The sequence below is a fragment of the Hypanus sabinus genome, chromosome 17, assembly GCF_030144855.1.
Source record: "Hypanus sabinus isolate sHypSab1 chromosome 17, sHypSab1.hap1, whole genome shotgun sequence".
In the NCBI taxonomy this organism is placed as follows: Eukaryota; Metazoa; Chordata; class Chondrichthyes; order Myliobatiformes; family Dasyatidae; genus Hypanus; species Hypanus sabinus.
Genome location: NC_082722.1, coordinates 8,043,852 through 8,069,120, shown reverse-complemented (window position 1 = coordinate 8,069,120; position 25,269 = coordinate 8,043,852). Strand labels below are relative to the sequence as shown.

The following is a 25,269-nucleotide window of genomic DNA, read 5'->3' as shown; positions in this document are numbered from 1 at the left end:
TGCAGTCGGTCTACATGGTTAATGGTGTTTATTCTGGTGCAGTGACGGAAAACAAATTTTTGGCTTTTCTTCCAGTGCTCTAATGTTTGACATCTTTGACCGTTATCAGTTTTGAGGATTCCAGGAAAGGTAACAGGATAAAACTAGATGAAGTAGCATTCCAAGAGCTTCTACTGATATATTAAGAGCAAAAGGATAGCTAGGGACAAAGTAATCGACTTAAAGATCAGTGTGGTCACCTGAAAGAGATGGGGAAGATCCTACATTAGTTTATTTTACTTGGTAGATGGACACAGAATCGATGGAACTGACACAAGACAGTAGTGATGTCATGGACTGTATCTGGATTACAGAAGTGCAGGAGCTTGCTGTCTTGAGGAAAATTAGGATGGATAAATCCCCAAGGTCTAGACTTTGGGAGGCTAGTTCAGAATTGCAGGGGCCTTGGCAGAGGTATTTAAAATGTCCTTAACCACAGGTGAGGTTCCAAAGAACTGAGGAAAGCTGCAGCTGTTCCATTGTTTAAGGAAGCCCCTAAGAGTAAGATGGTAACTTAGGGGCTGCTGAGTCTGACGTTAGTAATGGATACATTTTTGGAAGGTATTCCAATGCACAGGATATACTATATGTATGAATATTTGAATAGACAGGCCCTGAGAGAACTTGTCAATGTGGTTTTGTGCATGGTATTCTAAAAGACATGAGGTATACTATACTTACGAATATTTGGATAGACAGAGCATGAGAGAATTTGTCAATGTGGTTTTGTGCATGGTAGGTCATGTCTATAATTGAACATGAAGTTTTTAAAGGAGGTTACAGGAAAGTTGATGAAGGAAAAGCATTGGATGTCAACATGGATTTCAGCAAGGCCTTTGACAAGATCCTGCAAGGGAGGCTGGTCAAGAAGTTTCAGGTTCATGGCATTCAGGATGTAGTAATAAATTGGATTCAGCATTAGCTTAGTGGGAGAAGCCAGAGTGGTAGTAGCTATTTGCCTTTCTGACTAAAGGCCTGTGATTAGTGGCGTGCTGCAGCAATCAGTGCTGGGTCTGTTATTGTTTGTAATTCATGTTAACGATTTGAGTGATAATATGGTAAACTGGAGTAGCAAATTTGTGTATATTATCAAGATTGCAGATGTAGTTGATAGTGAGAAAGAAGTCTATCAAAGCTTGCAGGGAGATCTGGACCAGCTGGAAAAATGGGCTGAAAAATGGCAGGTAGAATTTAATGAGACAAGTAAGGGAGGATGGGCTAGGATGGGACATGCACAGTGAATGCAGGGCACTGAGAAGTGCAGTAGAATAAAGCAAATTCCTTGAAAGAGGTGTCACAGATGGATAGGATCATAAAGAGAGTGTTTGGCATATTGGCCTTCATAAATCAAAGTATTGAGTAAAGGAGTTGGGATGTTATGTTTATGTTGAAGTTGCATAAGGCATTGCTGAGGTCTAATTTGAGTATGATGTGCAGTTTTGGTTACCTGCCTACAGAAAAGATATCATAAGATTGAAAGAGTGCAGAGAAAATTTACCATGATGTCATGAACATCATAATTTTTTTGTTACTAGCTTTGGATGTATCAATCTGATTTGCATTGTGAGCTTGCTTAAAGTGGCTTACTTTGAAGTTTAACCTGTACACAGCAAGAATTAATGGTGGGGAGCTAGGTCACGTGCAGGGTTTACTGTGGTTAACTTTGATTGAATCCTTGGGAGATATGGAGTCATAGAGTAACACCGCACAGAAATAGACCCTTTGACCCATCTCAATCAAGATCCCATCTAAGCTACTCCCAGTTTCCTGCATTCGATCCATATCCAAATAAATCTTTCCTATCCATTTTCCTGTCCAATGTATTTTAGATGTTCTTATTATACTTGTCTACACCATTTCCTCTGGCAGCTAATTCCATATATGTGACACCTTTTGTGTGAAACAGTGTTTTCCAAGACTCCTGTTCAATCTTTTCCCTCTCATCCTCTGGTCTGTTCCCCAACCCTGGGAAAGAACTGATAGACCTGGTGGTATTTCTGGTATTGTCATATATGATGCTAAAGTATGTCACTGGATGGCAATTAGAGAGTCTTTTGGTTCCCTACTCCTGTAATCTTTCTTTTACTGTTTTCTCTCCCTATGATCCTGCCATTCCTTATCTCTAATCCCCAATGGCCATATTGTTCATTTTCCCTGTAAACTCTTTATGGTCTTTCCATTGTCGTTCTCTATACTATATGGCTTTCTGCAATCTGCACGTGACCCTGTCGTTCCCCATCTGTCTATGATCTGTTTGTTCCCAGGCTTAGGAGCCTCTGATATCTACTCTTCTCCAATCTGATCTCTTGGTTGCATTGACAGACATATCTCTGCTTCCGAGATCCTATTTGTAGAATTCCCTTTTTCAATCCCTGTACTACCTCTCCTCCCCTCCCCTCTTGCATATTTCATAAAACTACTGCAGCTCTAACTAGGTTTTGTCACCTGGCCTCATTTTTTTTCTGCTGGTTCATGAGCATTCCTTTGAGACCTGGATTGTCTGACTCCTAGAATGGGTAAGTAGAAAGGTTGGACAAGTATAAAAGAGTAGGAGGGGACTTAATAAAAACATGTAGAATCTGGAAGGGTTTCAGCAGGATGCATAGGGAGAGGATGTTTCCTCTTGTGGGAGCACTGTTTAGATGCAAGAGAGTTCTGTGTACATCTATAAGAAAGATGACATAGAATTCTCAGTGTTTTGAGTCTTTGGCAATTTTCCTTAAAGGGAGATAGAATTAATTTTTGAATATTTTTAAGGCAGAGGTAGGGAGATACCTGATTCACAACGTGATGAAAGGTTACCAAGAGAAGGGGATGTAGGTGTTGAAGTTATAATCGGATCAGACATTATCCGATTAAATAAAGGACATGCTTAAAGTGATCTCCTCTTATTTAAAAGTATTTGAGGAAATGTTGCTGTGTCACTTTAGGACAATTGTGCAGATAGCATGTGGGACTAAAATTGGCTGTCTTACAGATGCTCAAATCAGTACTGTATTGATTGTTGAGGTCAAAATGAATTGCTGTGTATTTCTACAGTGTTGTTCATGCCCGTGAGGGATAATGAAGGATTCTTAAACCAATGAAACATTTTTCAAATGTAAGTGTTGTTTTATATTAGGAAGTACAATTAGTTTGAAAGCTACATCTTCCATCAATAAAAATGGTGTAATGACTGAAGTGTTTATCTTAACATGTGAAAGCTAAATGCAGACTGCCTCCTTAATATCCCGAACTTGAAGGAAATGTCAGGCATAAGACTCGGTCATTGCTCTGACTGCTGTAATATAGGATATCTGCTGCTGTTTGTAATTCTCATTCCATAAGGAGTTCCTGGATGCTGACATTTATTTGCAAAATCTGGACTAGAGATTATAGAACTGTATGAAGTCTAGCAGTGAACAACCTCTTTCCAGATATGTGTATAAAACTCTTTCTTACACTGTAGTTGGCATAGTTAAGTAATTACCTGGCAGAGCGTCATGGCGGATTGTGCAGTGGAGACCTGACAGTGAAGGTTTCTTATAGCCATTGAGAAATGCAGAATTGTACAGGCCCTTCTGCCCTTGAGACTGTGCTGTGTATCTACCAACATTTACACTAAATCTGCATTAATCTTTTGTTTTTGTCCTCCCCACGTTCTGTTGTTATTCGTTTGCTTCAGATACCTTGACGTGCACATCACTGATAGCCTGCCTTGGTACAACCACACTGATGTCACCGGCAAGAGCGCTCATCAGCACCTCTACTTCTTTAGGAGGCTGAAGAAATTTGACATGTTCACTTCAAGTCTTACCAGTTTTTATAGATGCACCGCAAAAAGCATTCTGTCTGGATGCATAACAGCTTGGTATGGCAACTGCTTTGCATGCAACCACAAGGAACCGCAGGGAGTTGTGGACACAGCTCAGCATATCAGCCTCCCGGTATGGACTCTGACTGTATGTATCTCTGCCTTAGTGAAGCAGCCAGCATAATCAATGACTGCACCCACCCCGGGCATTCTCTCTTCTCTCCTCTCTTATCGGGCAGGATATAGACGCCTGAAAACACTTAACGCCAGGCTGAAGGACAGCTTTTGTCCCACTGTTACCAAACTCTGGCTTTACAATCTACCTTGCTGTGATCTTGCACTTTATTGTTTACCTGCACTGCACTATTTCAGTAGCTTTTTCACTTTATTCTGCATTATTATTGTTCTGCCTTCTTCGAAATCAGTGCGCTGTGTTATGACCTGATCTGATCTGCATAAACACTGTGCAGGACAAGCTGTTCACTGTATCTTGGTGCATGTGGCAATAATAAAATCAATACCAATACTAATCCTATTTTTTTAATCCTCCCCACGTTCTCATTAACTTTTTACTAGATTCTATCTTTCACTTGCACACTAGAGATTATTTACAGTGGTCAGTTAACCTACCAACCCACCCGTCTTGGGAGCAGAGCACCCAGAGGAAACCCATGCTATCACAGGGGTAACATGCAAACTCTGTGCACACCACATGCGAGGTCGGGATTGAGCACATGTCTGTGGTTCTAAGAGGCGGGGCTCTGCTAACTGCCCAGTTTAACTTCCCACCACACTTGAAGTTCTCAAAGGCACACACTCATCCACATAGCTGTTGATGAAATTGGGGACAACAGGGACATATTCATATTCGAAGGTGAATCCCTGAATATTGTCCAGTCCACCAACTCAAAGCAGTCCCAAAAGTACTCCTCTTCCTCCCTTGACCATACCTTCTTGGTCCTCACCATTGGTGCTTCAGTCTTTATTCTTTGCCTACGGTATATATTGGGAGTAGAAGTACAGCCAGGTGATCAGACTTTCCAAAGTACGGGTGTGGGATGGTGTGGTACGCGTTCTTGATGAAGATACAATGGTGGTCAAGCGTGTTGGCTCATCTGGTGTTGGTGGTAGTTGCTGGGAGACTTCTCCAAGCTGGCCTGGTTGAAATCCCCTGCAACGATTGGGAAGGCATCAGGGTGCACTGTTTCAGGACTGCTGATCACGATGCTCAGCTCCTCCAGTGCCTGTCTGACATTGGCCTGAGGTAAAATGTACACTGCTACCAGGCTGTTGGCCTGAGTTGATTATGAAGCATATTCTCCCTCCTCTATCTTTAAAAGATTCAACTGAATCTTAGTGAAGCCATCGGGCTGCAGTGCTGTGAGATGGTGGGGTAAGCCATGTTTCTGTGAAGCAAAGTACACAGCAATTTCTGATGTCCCCCTGGTCCTGCAATCTTGCTCTGAGATCTTCAGTTTTATTTTCCAGAGACTGTACATTCACCAGCAGGATAGCTGGGAGTGGGAGAAGGGGGGGTTCTAATACCTCCGCATTTCAATTGTACCTGCAGCTCAATGTGCCTTTCCCACTCTTTTTCCTTAAAGGAGAACTGCACTCGTGAGTCTGCCATTTGGGGTCCATCGATTTTGAGGATTGATAGGTATTTTAAACATCTTAAAATGATACAGTTTCATGAAGTGCCCAGGCTGTGAGTGTGGATTTCAGCAGTAGTAGTGGGAATATTTGATGATTCCCTCAGGAGCTGCACGCTAAGAATCGCTATCTTGTCGGCACCATCTCACTGGTAGTTCACTCGGTCTTTGATCACCTGAACAATAACAATACCTATGTCAGGCTACTGTTTATTGATTACAGCTCAGCATTCAACACCGTTACCCTAAGTTCTAATCAACAAGCTTAAAAAGAAGGGCCTCTGTACCTCCCTCTGTAACTAGATCCTGTACTTTCTCATCGGGAGATCACAGTCAATGCATATCTGAAATAACCTCTCTGACTTGCTGACAATTAACACTGGCGCAGTCAGTGGCGATCATGTCTAAGATGCGTGCTCTACTCTCTCTACACCCATGCCTGTGAAGCTAGTGCCAATGACACAGTGATGGTAGAACTTCAGTTGGTGACAAGGAGGTGTACAGGAGTGAAATAGTTGAGTGATATTGCAGTAAGTCCAAGGAGTTGCTTGTGGCCTTCAGGAAGGGGAATTGAGGGAACACACATCTATCCTCATCAAGGGATCAGAAGTGGAAAGGGTGAGCAGTTTCAAGTTTCTGGCTGTCATCATCTCTGAGGATCTAGCCTGGGTAAATATATTGATGCAATTGCAAAGAAGGCACCACAACTGCTATATTTTATTAGAAGTTTGTCACCAGAGACTCCTGCAAATTTCTATAGATGTACCATAGAGAGTATTCTAACTGTTGCATTACCATCTGGTGTGGAGAGGTCACTGCACAGAATTGGAAAAAGCTGCAGGAAGTTGCAAGATCAGCCATTTCTATCATAGGCACCTGCCTCCCCAGCATTGAGAACATTTTCAAAACGGCAGCATCTGTCACTAAGGTCCCACATCACCCATGGCATGCATGCACTCTTCTCATTCTTCATATCAAGCAGGATGTACAGGAGCCTGAAGACACACTCTAAACGTTTTAGGAACAATTTCTTCCCCATTGCCATCAGATTTCTGAATGGACAATGAATCCCTGAACAATACCCCAGTATGTTTTTTCCCTCTTCTTGCTCTCTTTTTGCACTGCTTATTTAATTTACATATATAGAAGGCATTTAATTTATTTATGTATCAGGAGTTTGAGGAGACTTGATGTGGAGTTTAATGAATGGAAATGTACTGCTGTTGCAAAACAATGTATTTCACATCATATGCCAGTGATATTAAACTTGATTCTGATTCATCCTGCTTTGCTATGAGCAAAAGTCACTTTTTATCAAGAACTATATTTTTAAGGCCTATGATTTTCTTACTGATTGAAAATGCATATAGTTGGAAGCCCTTGAGTTCTTTTTATACACCTCATGGCTTTTTGTGCAGGGAACTTGAATTACTCGGAATCAGGCTAATTATCATCACAGACATACAACAAATTGCACAATGTTTTATGGCAACAGTACAGTGCAAAACATAGAAAAATCATTACTATGTTACCATAAAATGAATAAAGAGCATAAAAGAGGAATAGCAAGCTGCTATTCGTGGACTGTTCGGATATCTGATGGCAGAGGGGAAGAATCTGAAACATTGAGTGTGAGTCTAACAGCTCCTGTGCATCCTCCCCGATGGTAGTAATGAGAAGCCCCAGATGCCGCCCCCTTGAGGCACCACCTTTTGAAGATGTCTTCAGTGATGGGGAGGCATGTGCCCATGATGGAGCTGGCTGAAGCTACAACCTCTGCTGGGGCTCTTTCAATCCTGTGAATTTCAGCCTTCATACCAGGCAGTGATGCAGCTCATCAGAATGCTCTCCATGGTGCATCTGTAGAAGTTTTGCTAGAGATTTTGGTGACATACTAATCTCCTCAACCTCCTAATGAAGTAGAACTGCTGGTATGCTTTCTTAATGATTACATCAATGTTTTGGGCCCGAGATAGATCTGAGTTGCTGATGCCCAGTCTACCCTTTGCTGCTCTGACCGCCACAGTGATGATTGGTGCACGTTCTCCTGTATTAGCCCCGTTATATGTTATGCTCAATCATCTTTGTTTTTTTCCCACACGTGGCCACATACAATAAAACTTCAAACTCTGCGCTACATTTAGTCCTGATCTATTGGAGTGCCACTAATATTGTCACTAAACCTTATGTGCAGTCATTGTCAGCTGTGATTTAATAGCTGAGACTCATCTAAATCAGGATGTTGGGGATGCACATGAACACATTCTTACCTGGCAGTCCAGCATAGCTTGAGGAAGATGACACCCTCATGAGAGGATAAATCTGAGCCCTCACGTGGACACGAATGACTCTGTCACCTTTGGGACAGAACACGATGTATCTCCATGCCCTTGTCAATATTTAAGTCACACCTAGAAACAGATTTCCCAACTACTTATCCAGCTGAGAGTTCACTTTGTAGAATTTATCTGTAATATTGCCTGCTTGCAAAAGTAATAACAAAACGTTGGTCCTTTGGTGGGATATTTGGAGACGATAAAATAATGTATATCTGAATCTTTGATTCATTGCATCATAAATAAACAAGCAAAGGAATCCAAGAGAGATCTTTAACCTCTTGCTTTGGCAGTCTGAACTTCAAGCAGGCTTCAATTATACCGGCACGTCACCATCATCCAGTAGTGCTTACGTCCGCTGTGCTGAAGTGCTTTAAGAGGTTGATGATGAGACATATCAAATCCTGCCTGAGAAATGACTTGGATCTGCTCCAGTTTGCCTACCGGCACACGTCAATAACAGATGTCATTTCATTGGCTTTTCGCTCAACCCTGGAACATCTGGACAGAGAAGATACTTGCATCAGGATGCTCTTTATTGACTAAAGCTCAGTATTCAATGCCATCATCCCCACAAAATTAATTGACAAGCTCCAAGATCTTGGCCTCAATACCTCTTTGTGCAATTGGATCCTCAATTTTTTTACTTTCAGATCTCAGTCAGTTTGGATTGGCAACAACATCTCCTCCACAATCTCCATCAGCACAGATACAACCACAAGGCTGTGTGCTTAGACCCTGCTCTACTGTCTATACACTAATGACTGTGTGGCTAAGCACAGATCCATTGTCATATTCAAGCTTGCTGACGACACCACTGTTGTAGGCTGAATTAAAGGTGATGAGAGATCACCACATAGGAGGGAGATTGAAGGTCTGGCTGAGTGTTGCCAAAACAACAACCTTTCACTCAATGCCAGGAAGTTGAAGGAGCTGGTTATTACTTCAAGAGAAGGAAATTGGAGGGAGCTCAGGCGGAGAAGGTCAGCAACTTTAAATTCCCCAGTGGTATCATTTCAGAGGACCTGTCCTGGGTCTAGTACATAAATGCTATTACAAAAAGGCTCAGCAAATGCCTCTAGTTTGTGAAGGTTTGACATCTAAAACTTTGACAGACCTGTTGACGCGTGGTGGAGTGTATATTGATTGGTGCATCACAGCCTGGTTGGAAACACCAATGCCTTTGAATGAAAAATCCCATAAAAAGTAGTGGATACAGCCCAGTCCATCATGGGTAAAGCCCTTCCTACCACTGAGTACATAATGCATGGAGTGCTGTGGCAGGAAAGCAACATCAAGGACCTTCACTACTCAGGCCTTGTTCTCTTCTCGCTGCTGCCATCAGGACGAAGATGCAGGAGCCTCAGGACCCACACCACCAGGTTCAGGAACAGTTATTACCCCTCAACTATCGGGCTCCTGAACCAGAGGGGAATAGCTCCACTCAACTTTACTCGCCCCATCACTGAACCGTTCCCACAATCTATAGACTTACTTTTAAGGATGTTTCCTCTCATGTCCTCTATTTATTAATTAATTTATTCTTCTTTTGTATTTGCACTTCTTGTTGTCTTTTGCACATTGATTGTTTGTCCATCCTGTTTGGTGCAGTCTTTCATTGATTTTGTTATGTCTCTTGCTGCCTCAGCCCACAAGAAAATTAATCTCGTGGTTGTATATGGTGACGTACATGCACTTTGATAACTTACTTTGTACTTCGATCTTCCCGTTTCTTATTAGTCCATTTTCGGAAAGGTAACGTTTTCCTGCCTTCTGGTTAAACAAAGAGAAAACTGAAATAATTGCTTTTGGTGCTAAAGTATGAATGATTAAAAGTCAGTGCTCACTTAGAATTCCTGTTGTTACAGACCAGAAAGCCAAGCCAGATACCTTGGACTCTGACATAAATTTTAACTGCCATATTAAGATAATTACCAAGTCAGTCTACTACCATCTTAAAAATATAGTGAGAATTAAAGGGCTACGTCTTAGCAAGATCTAGAAAAACTCGTCCATGCATTTATTTTTAGTCAGTTTGACTACTGTAATGGCGTTTTCAGTCTCTGTAACAACCCGTCACAGCTGAAGCTCACTCAGAACGCTGCTGCCAGAGTCCTCACAGAGACCAAGACAGTAGAACACATCACTCCGGTTCTCAGATCACTACACTGGCTTCCTGTCCGCCAGAGGACTGGGTTTAAAATATTACTACTGGTTTATAATGGTCGAGGGCCAAACTACACCCCTGATCTCCTGCTGCACGATGAACCTTCCCGAGCTCTCGGGTCACCTGGGGCTGGTCTGTTTACCATCCCCAGGGTCAAAACGAAACATGGTGAAGCAGCTTTTAGTTACTATGCTCCACATATCTGGAATAACCTTCCAGAGAATCTGAAGTCTGCCCCAACTTTAAGCTCTTTAAAATCTGGGCTTAAAACTTTTCGCTGTAGCTTTTAATTGGAATCTCGCACACTGTCTGTAACTTCTGTTTATCATTCTATTTTTGTGTAATTTTATTCTCTTATATATTGTCTGAAATTTGATGTTTGATTTTTATATTTTCTATGTAAAGCACTTCGAACTGCCTTGTGTTTGAAAAGTGCTATACAAATAAACTTGCTTGCTTGAGTGGTATCATTTAAAATGATCAGTTAAGAATCTATTGCTTCTGTATTGTGTAGGATCAAAGATCCCGGAGAAGCAATGGTGTAGTACTGTTATGGGTCTAGTTGTGCAGGAATGGTTATGCAGCCATTTCAGATGAACCCATTTGTTGTAGTTTAACATTATTCAGTTTGGATACTTTCAAGTTTGCAGCACACCATTTCCAACTGTAGCAGAAATGTTATAAACATGAGAGATTCTGCAGATGCTGGAAACCCAGAGCACACACAAAATGCTGGAGGAACTCAACAAGTCAGACAGCATCTATGGAGAGGATAGTCAATGTTTTCGGTTGAGACCCTTCATCAGTACTGAAAAGGAAGGGGGAAAAAGCCAGAATAATACAGATGGGGGGAGGGAGGGAAAGGAGTATAAGCTGGCAGGTGATAGGTGAAGGGGAAGGTAGTTGGGTAGGGGGTGATGAAGTGAGAAGCTGGTTGAGGCAAAGGGTGGAGAAGAAAGAATCTGACAGGAGAATGAACCATACTAGAAGTGAAAGGAGGGGCAACAGAAAGAGAGAGGTGATGGGCAGGTGAGGAGATATGTTGATTTGGATGTGTATTAATAAGTTTATACTTGGGTGTATTCTTCTGTTTTGGTACTTTGTATTATAAATTTAGACGTAATTACAAGAATTTTGTCATCTTTCCCGAGATTGAAATTTTGAGGGAGAAGGGGGAAAGGAAGATTCCCCATTCTAAGAAGTCTCTGAAGATTGAGATTGACTTGGTTCCACTCCATTACTATGATGACTGATGAGTGTTATGTGCGAGCTGTACACTTGGTCACAGGAGGAGCAGTGGCTGTATTCCTTTGGATGCTATTAGCTTATTCCACAGCCTCTGCATGTTTGTGCAAAAAACTAAATCCTGGAGGAACTTCAGTTCAGGCAGCATCATGGGAGGGGAATAAACATTTGATATTTTGAGTCAGACTTGATGAAGCATCTCAGCCCAAAATATCAACTGTTCATTCCTCTCCATAGACACTACCTGATCTGTTAAGTTCCTCTAGAATTTTGTGTGTTGTCTCAGATTTCCAGCATTTGCAGAATCTCTTGTGTTTATGCTATGCATGTTTTTATTGAGTCACACTCAGTGTCTTTCTGGTAGTTCCCTCATTCTGAGTGATTAGGCCCAGGGATTCCCATGAGTTTATCAGGGTATTCCATTCATTGAGAAGACTCTTTGAAACAATATTCTTCACACTCTGAATCTCTTACTGTCATGAATCTTGGGATAGGGTTTTCTGGGAGATGTCTGTCAGGCATGTAGAATGCATGGTCCATCCATTACGTATGATCACAGCCTCACTGCCAGAGATGTTGGCCTGGGAGAGAACTCTGGTGGTTTGCTTTTGGAAGATTTTACAGGAACAGCATAGATGGTAACTCTCCAATGCTGTCCAAAGATGTCCTCTTTAGGATTCATGTCATAAATGCACCCAAAGTCACGGCTGATCAAGAGGCCATAAGCTTTGTGCTGTGTTTAAGTGTCTCTTGGCCAGCCAGGGTGAATGTACACAGTCTTTTTCTAAGGCTTGGAAAATCAAGAACTAGAGGACATGCATTTAAGGTGGAAAAGCAATGACTTCATGGGACTTTGAGAGGTGACTTGTCTTTCACACAGCTTGTGGAGCAAGCTACCAGAGGAATGTATGTGGAGCAAGCTACCAGAGGAAGTGGCAGAGTGAGGCATATTTAAAAGTCACTCTGGATAGGAAAGGTTTATAGGCATATGGGCCAAGTGCAAGCAAATTGGACTGGCTTGGGTGAATATCTTGGTGAGCATGGACCAGCTGGGCTGAAAAACCCAGTTCCATGCTGTATGACTCTGTGCTGCCTTCCTGCTTTAAGTTTTAAGTTTGCTGACGACACCACTGTTGGCCAAATCAAATGTGGTAGTTTTTCATTGATTCAATTGTATTTCTTTGTTTGTTTGTGAATGTGTAAGAAAATGAATCTCAGTGTACTTTGATAATAAATTTGTTGATTGGAGTGTCGCATTGGGTCTTGATTGTCAAGGCAGTGTTTGGCGAGTCAGGTTGGTAGAGGACCACTTCGTTCCAGGTGGTCCATGCATGGTTCTGACCTTTCTTACACTTCACTGAAGGAATTGGGGTTGACTTAAAGCTCAGCCTTCAGGTGTACACATAAACAAGACTTGTTAGCATAATGTGAATCTAGCAGAGGCTGGTATGAACTTAGTTCTGAGGAAGAAAAAATGAAAATGACCTTTTGTCTTGTAAATTAACTAGCTCCACCAATGTGGAGCAAACATTAAGAAGGTTGGGACAATGTGCAACTTTCTTTGTTCCTCATCTGTACCAGATTTGGGTTTGTGTTGAAGCTTTTGGTTAGGACCATGGCTTTCAGACAGTTGAGGAACAGATGCAGAATTGTTTTCATCTTTGAGGCAGCTGAATTTATCAAGGATTACATGTCGTTCGTCTCATGTGGTGACGTCAAAAACATTTGGGAGGCCCAAAAAATCAGGTGCAGTGGTTCGTTTGTCTGGGTGACCTGGAGCAAGTTGACAGTAGCCAGGTATGGGTGGTGAATGGATTGTCGAAGTAATGGCAAAATCTGTAGCTTCTCATAAGTTGAAAGGGGCACTTATCTTTATATTTTATGCAGAGAACTTGGGTTCTACCTATTCAGCATAGCTTTGTATAGAAGAATGTAAGTCTCTGAAATATAAAGTTGGTTGTTTATATCTCAGGAGTGGCAAGTAACATAAAGGCCAGATAATGATCATCGTCAACAGAAGAACGAAATCTTCTGTCCTTGACATTCAATGGCATTACCATTACCAATTCTCAACTATCAATGTCTTTTGGGTATCATTGGCCAGTGACTCAACCAGCTACATAAATACCACACCGACAAGACCAAGTCAAAGGTTGGCATTCTGCATCAAGTGACCCTAAGGCCTTTCTGTCATCTGCAAGACATGTTTGTTGTATGCTGGATATGCTCCACTTGTCTGGATGTGTGCAGCTCTATCAACTTACAGGTCACTTTACAAATTCTAGAATAAAGCAGTCTGTAAGTCTTGTAGCCCATACATTACCCTAAACAGTTCTTCCCTACACTACCATTGGACTGTGGCTGCAGTGTGAACCAGCCACTAGATGGTTACTCATTATGGCTTCTCCAGTTATACCTCCTAAACCTACCACCTCTACCACCAAGAATGGTGGGGGGGGGAATGGAATTAGATACCAAATTGCTAGCTAATCTCTTCTGCCTCTAAAATGTCCATTTCCCTCACATTCATGTTCCTATCTAAACGCCTCTGATGTATCTGACTCTACTACGACCTCAGGCCACGCATTCCAGGCACCCATCACTCTGTGTGCGGGGGAAAGAAAAAACAACTTACCCCTCACATCGCCTTTGAAATTACTACCCCTCACCTTAAATGCCCACTGGAAAAAGGTATTGTCTGTCTATCTATGCCTGTTATGATTTTATAAACTTCTTTCAGATCTCCTCTTAGCCTCCACGACTCCATAGAAAACCACCCAAGTTTTGTCTAGCCTTTTGTTGGAGCACGTGCCCTCTAATCCAAGCAAAAACGTGGTAAACCTCTTCTGCACCCTCTCCAAAGCCTCAACATCTTTCCTATAGTGGTGCGACCAAAACTGTACGCAGGTTAATTCGAGTTTTATGAAGCTGCAACATGACTTACTGATTTTTGAACTCAGTGCCTTGATTAATAAAGGCAAGTATGCCACATACCTTCTTAACCACCCTCATCAATCTATGTAGTCACTTCAGAGAACTATAAACATGGACCCCAAGATCCCTCTGCTTATCAACTCTGTTAAGGATCTTGTTAGATCAGTGTACTGACACTTTGCATTTAACCTACCAATGTGCAATACTTCACATTTGGCCGGGTTAAGCACCATCTGCCATTTCAGAATCTGAATCAGGTTTAATATCACTGGCATATATTGTGAAATTTGTTGTTTTGTGGCAGCAATACATTGCAATATATAATAAATACAATAATTTACAATAACAAAAACAGTATAAATAAAAAAAAAGTAGTACAAAAAGAGCAAAATAATAGTGAGGTGGTCTTCATGGGTTCATTGCCCATTCAGAAATCTGATGGCAGAGGGAAAGAAGCTGTTTCTTAACTGTTGAGTTCTCCACCCATATTACTGTACCACTGATCTATATCATGTTCTGGCAGCATCTATAGGGAGAAGTGCTGTTGACGTTTCGGGCTGAGACCTTTCGTCAGGACTAACTGAAAGGAAAGATAGAGATTTGAAAGTAGGAGGGGGGAGGGGGAAATGTGAAATGATAGGAGAGGACCGGAGGGGGTGGGATGAAGCTAAGAGCTGGAAAGGTGATTGGCGAAAGTGATACATTGCTGGAGAAGGGAAAGAATCATGGGATGGGAGGCCTAGGGAGAAAGAAAGAGGGAGGGGAGCACCAGAGGGAGATGGAGAACAGGCAGAGTGATGGGCAGAGAGAGAGGAAAAAAACTATATCAGGGATGGGTTAAGAAGGGGAGGAGGGGCATTAACAGAAGTTAGAGAAGTCAATGTTCATGCCATCAGGTTGGAGGCTACCCAGCTGGTATATATGGTGTTGTTCCTCCAACCTGAGTGTGGCTTCTGCTTTCTGCAGGGATCGCTCCCTACGCGACTCCCTTGTCCATTCATCCCCCCAATCCCTTCCCACTGATCTCCCTCCTGGCACTTATCCTTGCAAGCAGAACAAGTGCTACACCTGCCCTTACACTTCCTCCCTCACCACCATTCAGGCCCCAGACAGTCCTTCCAGGTGAGGCGACACTTCACCTGTGAGTTGGCTGGTGTGGTATACTGTGTCTGGTGCTCTCGGTGTGGCCTTTTATATATTGGTGAGACCCGACGCAGACTGGGAGACCGTTTCGCTGAACACCTACACTCTGCCAGAGAAAGCAGGATCTCCCAGTGGCCACACATTTTAATTCCACGTCCCATTCCCATTCTGATATGTCTATCCATGGCCTCCTCTACTGTCAAAATGAATCCAAACTCAGATTGGAGGAGCAACACATTATATACCGGCTGGGTAGCCTCCAACCTGATGGCATGAACATTGACTTCTCTAACTTTCATTAATGCCCCTCCTCCCCTTCTTACCCCATCCCTGATATATTTAGTTTTTTTTCTCTCTCTGCCCATCACTCTGCCTGTTCTCCATCTCCCGCTGGTGCTCCCCTCCCCCTTTCTTTCTCCCTAGGCCTCCCGTCCCATGATCCTTTCCCTTCTCCAGCTCTGTATCCCTTTTGCCAATCACCTTTCCAGCTCTTAGCTTCATCCCACCCCCTCCAGTCTCCTATCATTTCGCATTTTCCCCTCCCTCTCCTACTTTCAAATCTCTTACTATCTTTCTTTTCAGTTAATCCTGACGAAGGGTCTGGGCCCAAAACGTCGACAGCATTTCTCCCTATAGATGCTGCCTGGCCTGCTGCATTTCACCAGCATTTTGCGTGTGTTGCTTGAATTTCCAGCATCTGCAGATTTCCTTGTGTTTGCTTTTTAAAAGTCCTATGTTGGTCTTCTGGCGCAAGGGTTCATTAGCCCTGCCGGAACATTGACTACTGTGACTTAGCATCCGGTGTTTTAATACTGCCCATGAACTATTTATGTGGAAGTATCAAGTACTGGAATTCTGATGGAAGCAATAGTAAAAGGCTCTAATTTTTGAATAAGGCTCAAAACTTTCTTCTTTCCTGCAGGATGTGTCTTTTGGTGGGAGACCAGCATTGCTTTCAGCTGGTTCTTGTATGCACTGAGGCAATAGTTGTCAGCAAAACTGAGGAGGGAAAATCTTCAACAAGAGATTCTGCAGATGCTGAAAATCCAGAGCAACAAAGACAAAATGTTAGGGCAACTCGGCAGGTCAGGAGGTATCTATGGAAGGGAATACGTCAAACGTTGACTTTTACTTCCTCTCCATAAACCTGACTTGCTGAGTTCTTCCAGCATTTTGTGTGTTGCTGAGGGGGAATCTTCACTCCCATTTCTGCTGTGGTGTTTGAGTCTCCAGAGTGTTCTACTTCACTGAATGTTAAATCCAAGGCTGAGGGTGAAGTCAACCTCTTGGGCATGGAGGATGCAAGGGCAGGAGGATAAATTACTCTTACTCTGTGACTGGTTAATCTTGATATTTGTCCTCTCTTTCAGATTGGTGCGAGAGTTTGTAGCACAGAATAATACTGGACAAATCAAACATGTAATCCAAATCCTGTCACAGGAGTTTGCTCTGTCACAGCATCCTCACAGCCGCAAGGGTGGGCTGATTGGTCTTGCAGCCTGCTCCATTGCTCTTGGCAAGGTGAGTTACTTCCACCTAATGGAAGTCTACTGGAATTATTAAAAGTTTATTTAAACCCTTTCATCCTGATGAGTATTTGCTATTTGTTAATCTTCTTTCAAGCCCTTTCATTAAAACCGTTTGCCAATTCCAACACTAATGCTTTTCTACTCTTCCGCAACCACTGCCTACTATAGTGTGAGGTCTGACTCCAGCTCAGAAATAGAACTAACAAGAAGAACATACTGTGTTTTCTTATAAGGGTGAGATCTTGTGAACTTCGGTATTTGGAAAAAGCATTTTGAGTATATTAGATTCATTTTTTAATCCTCCTTCCAGTAGCATTGCAAACACACACTTTAATTATGTTTTCCCATTTGACTTAGCTCCGAAGAGCATAAAAATGCAATTTTTATTCCTACATGTTTACTGAGTGTGCACTGAATTTAAGCTGATAACTCCATGCCATACAAAGCAGGAAGTTTAATATCCCAATTATTTCAATAGTCCTAGCTTATATCTTCTGTTCCAGCTGTGGACAACATCCAATTTAAAAAGAAATGTGCCTCCCTGTGATTGGGCTACTCTCACATATGCTGTAATTTTTTTAATCCGTATTTTTTTTCAAGAAACAGAGTAATTTCTCCTTTGGGTAAACATCTCAAAGCCAGTCTGCAGAAAGAAGTCTAAACAGGGCCACTTATCAAGTTAAGGCAAGTAGACATCCAGCCCCTCAAGTCAGTTAATTAGATCAAGGCTGATTTTGTACATCACCTTTCATCCATATTTCTTGTTCCTGAAAACTAGAATAATATATACTAGCATTGTTTTAGATACCAGCAGGTTCTTGTGTAAATTGAGCCAGTGGTTGGTGGAAACTGAATTTGGGAACATTGTATAATATATAAGATGGAGCTTGGGTAAGATGGTTGAAAGTTTGGCTGTAATGCTGAGGGACATGGGTAATGATGGATATGATGCAACAGTGCGATGGATGCTGCACTACATGAAAGAGGTAGATCAGACTGCAGTGCAGGTGTTCAGATACAGTGTGAGAGGGAAGTGGCTGTGAGCCTGCAGGGCATGGGTAGGGGTCCAGTGCATTGGAGTGTACGCACGAGGCTGGCATGATGGTACAGGGTGCAAAGTGTTGGGTGGGATACAGCAGTACACAGGTGAAATATTGAAGTAATAATGAGGCTGAGTAACTAGGGTACCTGCGACAGTGGCTGACTGCTGAGGAAGAGTGGTGGGATACAGCACCTGAATGGAGGATCCAGAAATTGGGTGTGGATATGATGCTGTATTTTGTAAGGAGGGAATGGTAATGCGTAGCAGATAAAGTTCAATTCTATCCCACAGCTGTAGGACTATTGAATGTGCCCTCGTACAATAAAATGGAACCCATGACCAGCCAATTGACTTCATTATGACCTTGCACCTTATCTCTGTAACAAAAACACTTCACTTAGCATCTTGTTATTATTTTCCTTTGTATAACAATGAATTGTTGCAATGAAATGATCTGTGTCGACAGTCTGCAGGAAAGGTTTTTCACTGTACATGTGACAAGAATAAAAAATTACTAATGCTTCATTGGCAGGGACAGCATTCTTCTCAGGATCTTGGCTCTCTGGTCCTGTTGCAACTCCCCTTTGCTACTACATGTGACAAGAAGTTCAGTTGCTGAAGCTTCCATTGATTATGTTTGCAGGAAATGCTCTGGGCGCTCAGAGCGGCTGCAGTGACACTAAACTAGGTTAGATCGAATTGGCTGATAGTCGGAAAGGTTGGTTTGAGTTTGTAAGTTATCCTGATGGGATATTTTGTTCACATGAGGAGAAAACATTTTCATGCTGTAGCAGAGAACATTGGCCATTCCAGAAATGCATGATATTGCTGTCAGAAGTGGAAGTTGAAAGGTTGGTGCTAAATCCTGCATACTTAAAGCATTTGGTGTTGGTATTCAGTGTTATGTGCTTTCCCTGCAGGATTCCGGCTTGTATCTGAAGGAACTGATTGAACCAGTTCTGATGTGTTTCAATGATGCTGATAGCCGATTGCGTTACTATGCCTGCGAGGCTCTGTACAACATTGTGAAAGTGGCAAGAGGCTCGGTCCTTCCACACTTCAATGTCCTGTTCAACGGTCTTAGCAAGGTAATTGTGTTACCATAAATCCAAACAACTGCGGCTCAAAATGTATCTGCACTGTTTTTGTCCTCCATTTAAAGATGATTCTGAGCAGCAAAGTGTTCAAGGGCCTAGTGTTTGCGTCCCGGTCATCCAGAGTCCAGGTCTGGCGTTCAGGCTCCTCAATCAGAATCCTCATAAGTCATCATCAGCGAACACTTTCTGTAGCCAGCTAAGAGTCTTTCAATTCTTGCTTGGGGGGGACGTTTGCCCATGCTTCGTTGCAAAAGGCTTCTAGTTCTGTGAGATTCTTGGGCCGTCTTGCATGCATTGCCCTTTTGAGGTCTATCCACAGATTTTCGATGATGTTTAGGTCAGGGGACTGTGAGGGCCATGGCAAAACCTTCAGCTTGCGCCTCTTGAGGTCGTCCATTGTGGATTTTGAGGTGTGTTTAAGTTCATTATCCTGTTGTACAAGCCATCTCTCTTCATCTTCAGCTTTTTTTACATGCCGTGTGATGTTTGTGTCCAGAATTTGTTGGTATTTAATTGAATTCATTCTTCCCTCTACCAGGGAAATGTTCCCCGTGCCACTGGCTGCGACACAAGCCCAAAGCATGATCGATCCACCTCCATGCTTAACAGTTGGAGAGGTGTACTTTTCATGGAATTCTGCACCCTTTTTTCTCCAAACATACCTTTGCTGATTGCGGCTAAAAAGTTCTATTATAACTTGCTTCCAACATGTATCAGGCTTGTTTAGATGTTCTTTTGCAAACTTCTGACACTGAATTTTGGCCACAATGGGCAAAGGTATGTTTGGAAAATAAAGGATGTTGAATTCCATGAAAAGGACACCTCTCCAACTGTTAAGCATGGGGCTGGATCGATCATGCTTTGGGCTTGTTTTGCAGCCAGAGGCAGTGGGACCATTTCACTGATAGAGGGAAGAATGAATTCAATTGTATACCATCAAATTCTGGAAGCAAACATCACACCGTCTGTAAAAAAGCTGAAGATGAAAAGAGGATAGCTTCTACAAAAGGACAATGATTCTAAACACACTTCAAAAGAAGGTTTTGCCATGGCCCTCACAGTCCTCCGACCTAAACATCATCAAAAATATGTGGATAGACCTCAAAAGAGCAGTGCATGCAAGACGGCCCAAGAATCTCACAGAATTAGAAGCCTTTTGCAAGGAAGATTGGACAAAAATCCCCCAAACAAGAATTGAAAGATTCTTAGCTGGCTACAGAAAGCATTTACAAGCTGTGATACTTGCCAAGGGGGTTGTTACTAAGTACTGACCATGCAGGGTGCCCAAACTTTTGCTTCAGGCCCTTTTCTTTTTTTTTGTTATTTTGAAGCAGTAAAAGGTGGGAGCAAGGATGTCCTTTTGCATTTGTACAGGGCCCTGGTGAGACCACACCTGGAATATTATGTACAGTTTTGGTCTCCAGGTATAAGGAAGGACATTCTGGCAATTGAGGAAGTGCAATGTAGATTCACTAGGTTGATTCCTGGGATGGCAGGGCTGTCTTACGCAGAGAGATTGGAGAGGTTGGGCTTGTACACACTGGAATTGAGGAGATTGAGAGGGGATCTGATTGAAACGTTTAAGATAATTAAAGGATTTGATAGGATTGAGGCAGGAAATATGTTCCAGATGTTGGGAGAGTCCAGTACCAGAGGGCATGGATTGAGAATAAGAGGTCAGTTATTTAAAACAGAGTTGAGGAAAAACTACTTCTCCTAGAGAGTTGTGGAGGTCTGGAATGCACTGCCTCGGAAGACGGTGGAGGGCAATTCTCTGGATGCTTTCAAGAAGGAGCTGGATAGATATCTGATGGATAGGGGAATCAAGGGATATGGGGACAAGGCAGGGACTGGGTATTGATAGTGAATGATCAGCCATGATCTCAGAATGGCAGTGCAGACTCGAGGGGCCGAATGGTCTACTTCTGCACCTATTGTCTATTATCTTTATGCCTTTTGGAAATCAGGTCACCTGTCACTCGCTTAGCTATTCACAGTAATAGAAATTTTGACAGGGGTGCCCAAACTTTTGCATGCCATTGTACTTGGGTGTGTTTGTTTACACAAACACTGTATTTCTCTGTACGTTTTGATCTACATGTGATAAATATATCTCAAATCTGACGTTTTTGTATTTGTGAGAATATTGGGAGGTAACTAGGGAATTATTTTGTAAGCTGCAATTATCCTCTTGTTGCTCTTCTATCCACCCAGTTTACACAGAGGTTTAGGAAATGATACCAGCGAGGCTGTTGGGACAACAGGTCATCCATCTGCCTTTCAGCACCTTTCTTGATTTTAACTGCAGATAGACAAAGAGATATAGTGGTGAAGCTACATGCCTACTTCACAGTGGAAGCAGAAAAAACAAAACCATTTCTCAGCCTCTGGACCAGATGGAAACTGCAAATGCATTTGCAGATGTAATAGGCTATGAGACGCATCACAGGAAGGATGTCCACAGCCTTGGGTTGTACCTTAGGAGATTCAGGGTTGAGAAGTCTTGTATTCTCTCCCAGGAAGGCCAGTAGGGGCCACATTGCTGGACACTTTTAATGTACTTAAGACAGAAGACAGGAGAAGAATTACATTATTCAGCCCATTGAGTGTCCCTCGCAATTCCATCACAGCTGATTTATTATCCCTCCCAACCCCCTTCTCCTTTAGACAATAGACAATAGGTGCAGAAGCAGACCATTCGGCCCTTCGAGCTTGCATCGCCATTCTGAGATCATGGCTGATCATCTACTATCAATACCCAGTTCCTGACTTGTCCCCATATCCCTCGATTCCCCTATCCATAAGATACCTATCTAGCTCCTTCTTGAAAGCATCCAGAGAATTGGCCTCCACTGCCTTCCGAGGCAGTGCATTCCACACCTCCACAACTCTCTGGGAGAAGAAGTTTTTCCTTAACTCTGTCCTAAATGACCTACCTCTTATTCTTAAACCATGCCCTCTGGTACTGGATTCTCCCAGCATCTGGAATATATTTCCTGCCTCTATCTTGTCCAATCCCTTAAAAATCTTATATGTTGCAGTCAGATCCCCTCTCAATCTCCTTAATTCCAGCGTGTACAAGCCCAGTCTCTCTAACCTCTCTGCGTAAGACAGTCCAGACATCCCAGGAATTAACCTCGTGAATCTACGCTGTATTTCCTCTATAGCCAGGATGTCCTTCCTTAACCCTGGAGACCAAAACTGTACACAATACTCCAGGTGTGGTCTCACCAGGGCCCTGTACAAATGCAAAAGGATTTCCTTGCTCTTGTACTCAATTCCCTTTGTAATAAAGGCCAACATTCCATTAGCCTTCTTCACTGCCTGCTGCACTTGCTCATTCACCTTCAGTGACTGATGAACAAGGACTCCTAGATCTCTTTGTATTTCTCCCTTACCTAACTCTACACCATTCAGATAATAGTCTGCCTTCCTGTTTTTGCTCCCAAAGTGGATAACCTCACACTTATTCACATTAAACGTCATCTGCCAATTATCTGCCCACTCACCCAGCCTATCCAAGTCTCCCTGAATTCTCCTAACATCCTCATCACATGTCACACTGCCACCCAGCTTAGTATCATCAGCAAACTTGCTGATGTTATTCTCAATGCCTTCATCTAAATCGTTGTTGTAAGTCATAAACAGCTGTGGTCCCAATACCGAGCCCTGTGGCACCCCACTAGTCAGCACCTGCCATTCCGAGAAACACCCATTCACCGCTACCCTTTGCTTTCTATCTGCCAACCAGTTTTCTATCCATGTCAATGTCTTCCCCCCAATGCCATGAGCCCTGATTTTACCCACCAATCTCCTATGTGGGACCTTATCAAATGCCTTCTGAAAATCGAGGTACACTACATCCACTGGATCTCCCTTGTCTAACTTCCTGGTTACATCCTCGAAAAACTCCAACAGATTAGTCAAGCATGATTTGCCCTTGGTAAATCCATGTTGGCTTGGCCCAATCTTGTCACTGCTATCTAGATATGCCACTATTTCATCCTTAATAATGGATTCTAGCATCTTCCCCACTACAAGTGGGATAACATTAGCCATTCTCCAATCTTCAGGAACTGATCCTGAATCTAAGGAACATTGGAAAATGATTACCAATGCATCTGCAATTTCCAGAGCCACCTCCTTTAGTACCCTAGGATGCAGACCATCTGGACCTGGGGACTTGTTAGCCTTCAGTCCCATTAGTTTACTCATCACTGTTTCCTTCCTAATGTCAATCTGTTTCAGTTCCTCTGTTACCCTATGTCCTTGGCCCATCAATACATCTGGGAGATTGCTTGTGTCTTCCCTAGTGAAGACAGATCTAAAGTACTTATTAAATTCTTCTGCCACTTCTCTGTTTCCCATAACAATTTCACCCAATTCATTCTTCAAGGGCCCAACATTGTTCTTAACTATCTTCTTTCTCTTCACATACCTAAAAAAGCTTTTGCTATCCTCCTTTATATTCCTGGCTAACTTGTGTTCATACCTCATTTTTTCTCCCCGTATTGCCTTTTTAGTTAAGTTCTGTTGTTCCTTAAAAATTTCCCAATCATCTGTCTTCCCACTCACCTTAGCTCTGTCATAATTCTTTTTTTTAATGCTATGCAATCTCTGACTTCCTTTGTCAACCACTGTGGCCCTTTTCCCCCCTTTGAATCCTTCCTTCTCTGGGGGATGAACTGATTTTGCACCTTGTGCATTATTCCCAAGAATACCTGCCATTGCTGTTCCACTGTCTTTTCTGCTAGGATATCAGTCCATTTAACTTTGGCCAGCTCCTCCCTCATGGCTCCATAGTCTCCTTTGTTCAACTGCAACACTGTCACCTCCGATCTGCCCTTATCCCTCTCAAATTGCAGATAAAAACTTATCATATTATGGTCACTACCTCCTAATGGCTCCTTTACTTCAAGATCGCTTATCAAATCCTGTTCATTACACAATCCTGTTCTTTACTAATCAAGAACTTATTAACCTTCACCTTAAATCTCTAGATTAATTAGAATTAAGTTCCTTGATGTAAATAAGATTGATGGATAAGGAGAGAGTGACAATAAGACATTAAGGAAGATGATTGTATAAACTGGTGGAGCAAACTGGAAATGCTGTATGGCTGGGCTTCTGCTCCCACTTTTCATGAAAGATGCCTAATTTTCATATAGAAGATTATATTACAAATGTATTGGTTATTTGCATATTAACTTGCCATAAAGGGAGCTTTTGACATTAATGGATCTAAGGAAATTAGTAAACACCCCATGTATCTTTACGAGAACTAAGGGACATAGCCTCAAGATTCAGGCGAGTAGATTTAGGACAGAGATGAGGAGGAACTGCTTTGCCAGAGAGTGGTGAATCTGTGGAATTTTCTGCCCAGTGAAGCACTGGAGGCTACCTCAGTAAATAGATTTAAGACAAGGTTGGATAGATTTTTGCATAGTAGGGGAATTTAGGGTTATGAGGAAAAGGCAGGCAGGTGGAGATAAGTCCATGGTCAGTTCAGCCATGATCTTACTGAATGGCGGAGCAGGCTTAATGGGCTAGATTGTCTACTCCTGCTCCTCTTCCTTATGTATACTCTAATGAACAATAGTGATGCTGTGATTTTCAATCAGAGGTGTCTCCTCCTGAGATCCTGTCATTACTGACACCAGAATTCACTCACCATCAAGAAATGACTGAGAACCCATGACAGATAAGAAATTCTGTCTCAATAGCACATTACTGTTCTGTTGTGCAAGCTTGTTTCATAGAACAGGCCATGCATGATAAATCATCCAGAGTCAAAGGTATACAGCATGGGAGAGAGTCCTTGTCCCAATTGGTCCATGCCAACCAAGGTTTCCATCCAAGATACTCCTATTTGCCTGAGTTTGGCCCATAGCGCTCTAAGCTCTTCCTGTCCAAATATATTTTAAATGTTGTTATTGTTCCTCTGATTCCATATAATGACCAACCTTGGTTTCTTGTTTCTATTAAATCTCTTGCTTTTCACCTATAACCTCTGCCTTGATTTCCCTGTTGCTAGAGAAAAAAGCTATGTGCGTTGGCCTTAGCTGTCCGACACATAATTTTATACACTTACAAGATAACCCATCATCCTCCTCCTCCATTGCTCCAAATGCAGTCCTGCTCAATCTCTCTCCATAGCACAGTGACTTGATTCTAGCACTATCCTCAGAAATCTCCTTTGCCCCTCTTTTCAGCTTAACGACATCTTTCCTTTCACATGGTGACCAAAGCTGGAAGTTGTTCAAGTGCAGTTACAACACTGTAACTGTGCTCA

General features: G+C 42.5%; 1 protein-coding gene across 2 annotated transcripts in view; it reads left to right on the top strand.

The window, feature by feature from the left end:
* Positions 1 to 25,269, top strand: part of vac14 (vac14 homolog (S. cerevisiae)) — a 496,659-nt gene that overhangs the window by 40,114 nt on the left and 431,276 nt on the right. The window contains exons 3-4 of one of the 2 annotated variants that reach the window (XM_059992521.1): positions 16,680 to 16,830; positions 18,801 to 18,968. In XM_059992521.1, the coding sequence (XP_059848504.1) occupies positions 16,680 to 16,830; positions 18,801 to 18,968 (319 nt within the window). The remainder of the gene's footprint in view (positions 1 to 16,679; positions 16,831 to 18,800; positions 18,969 to 25,269) is intronic. The other variant, XM_059992522.1, reaches the window with a different exon arrangement.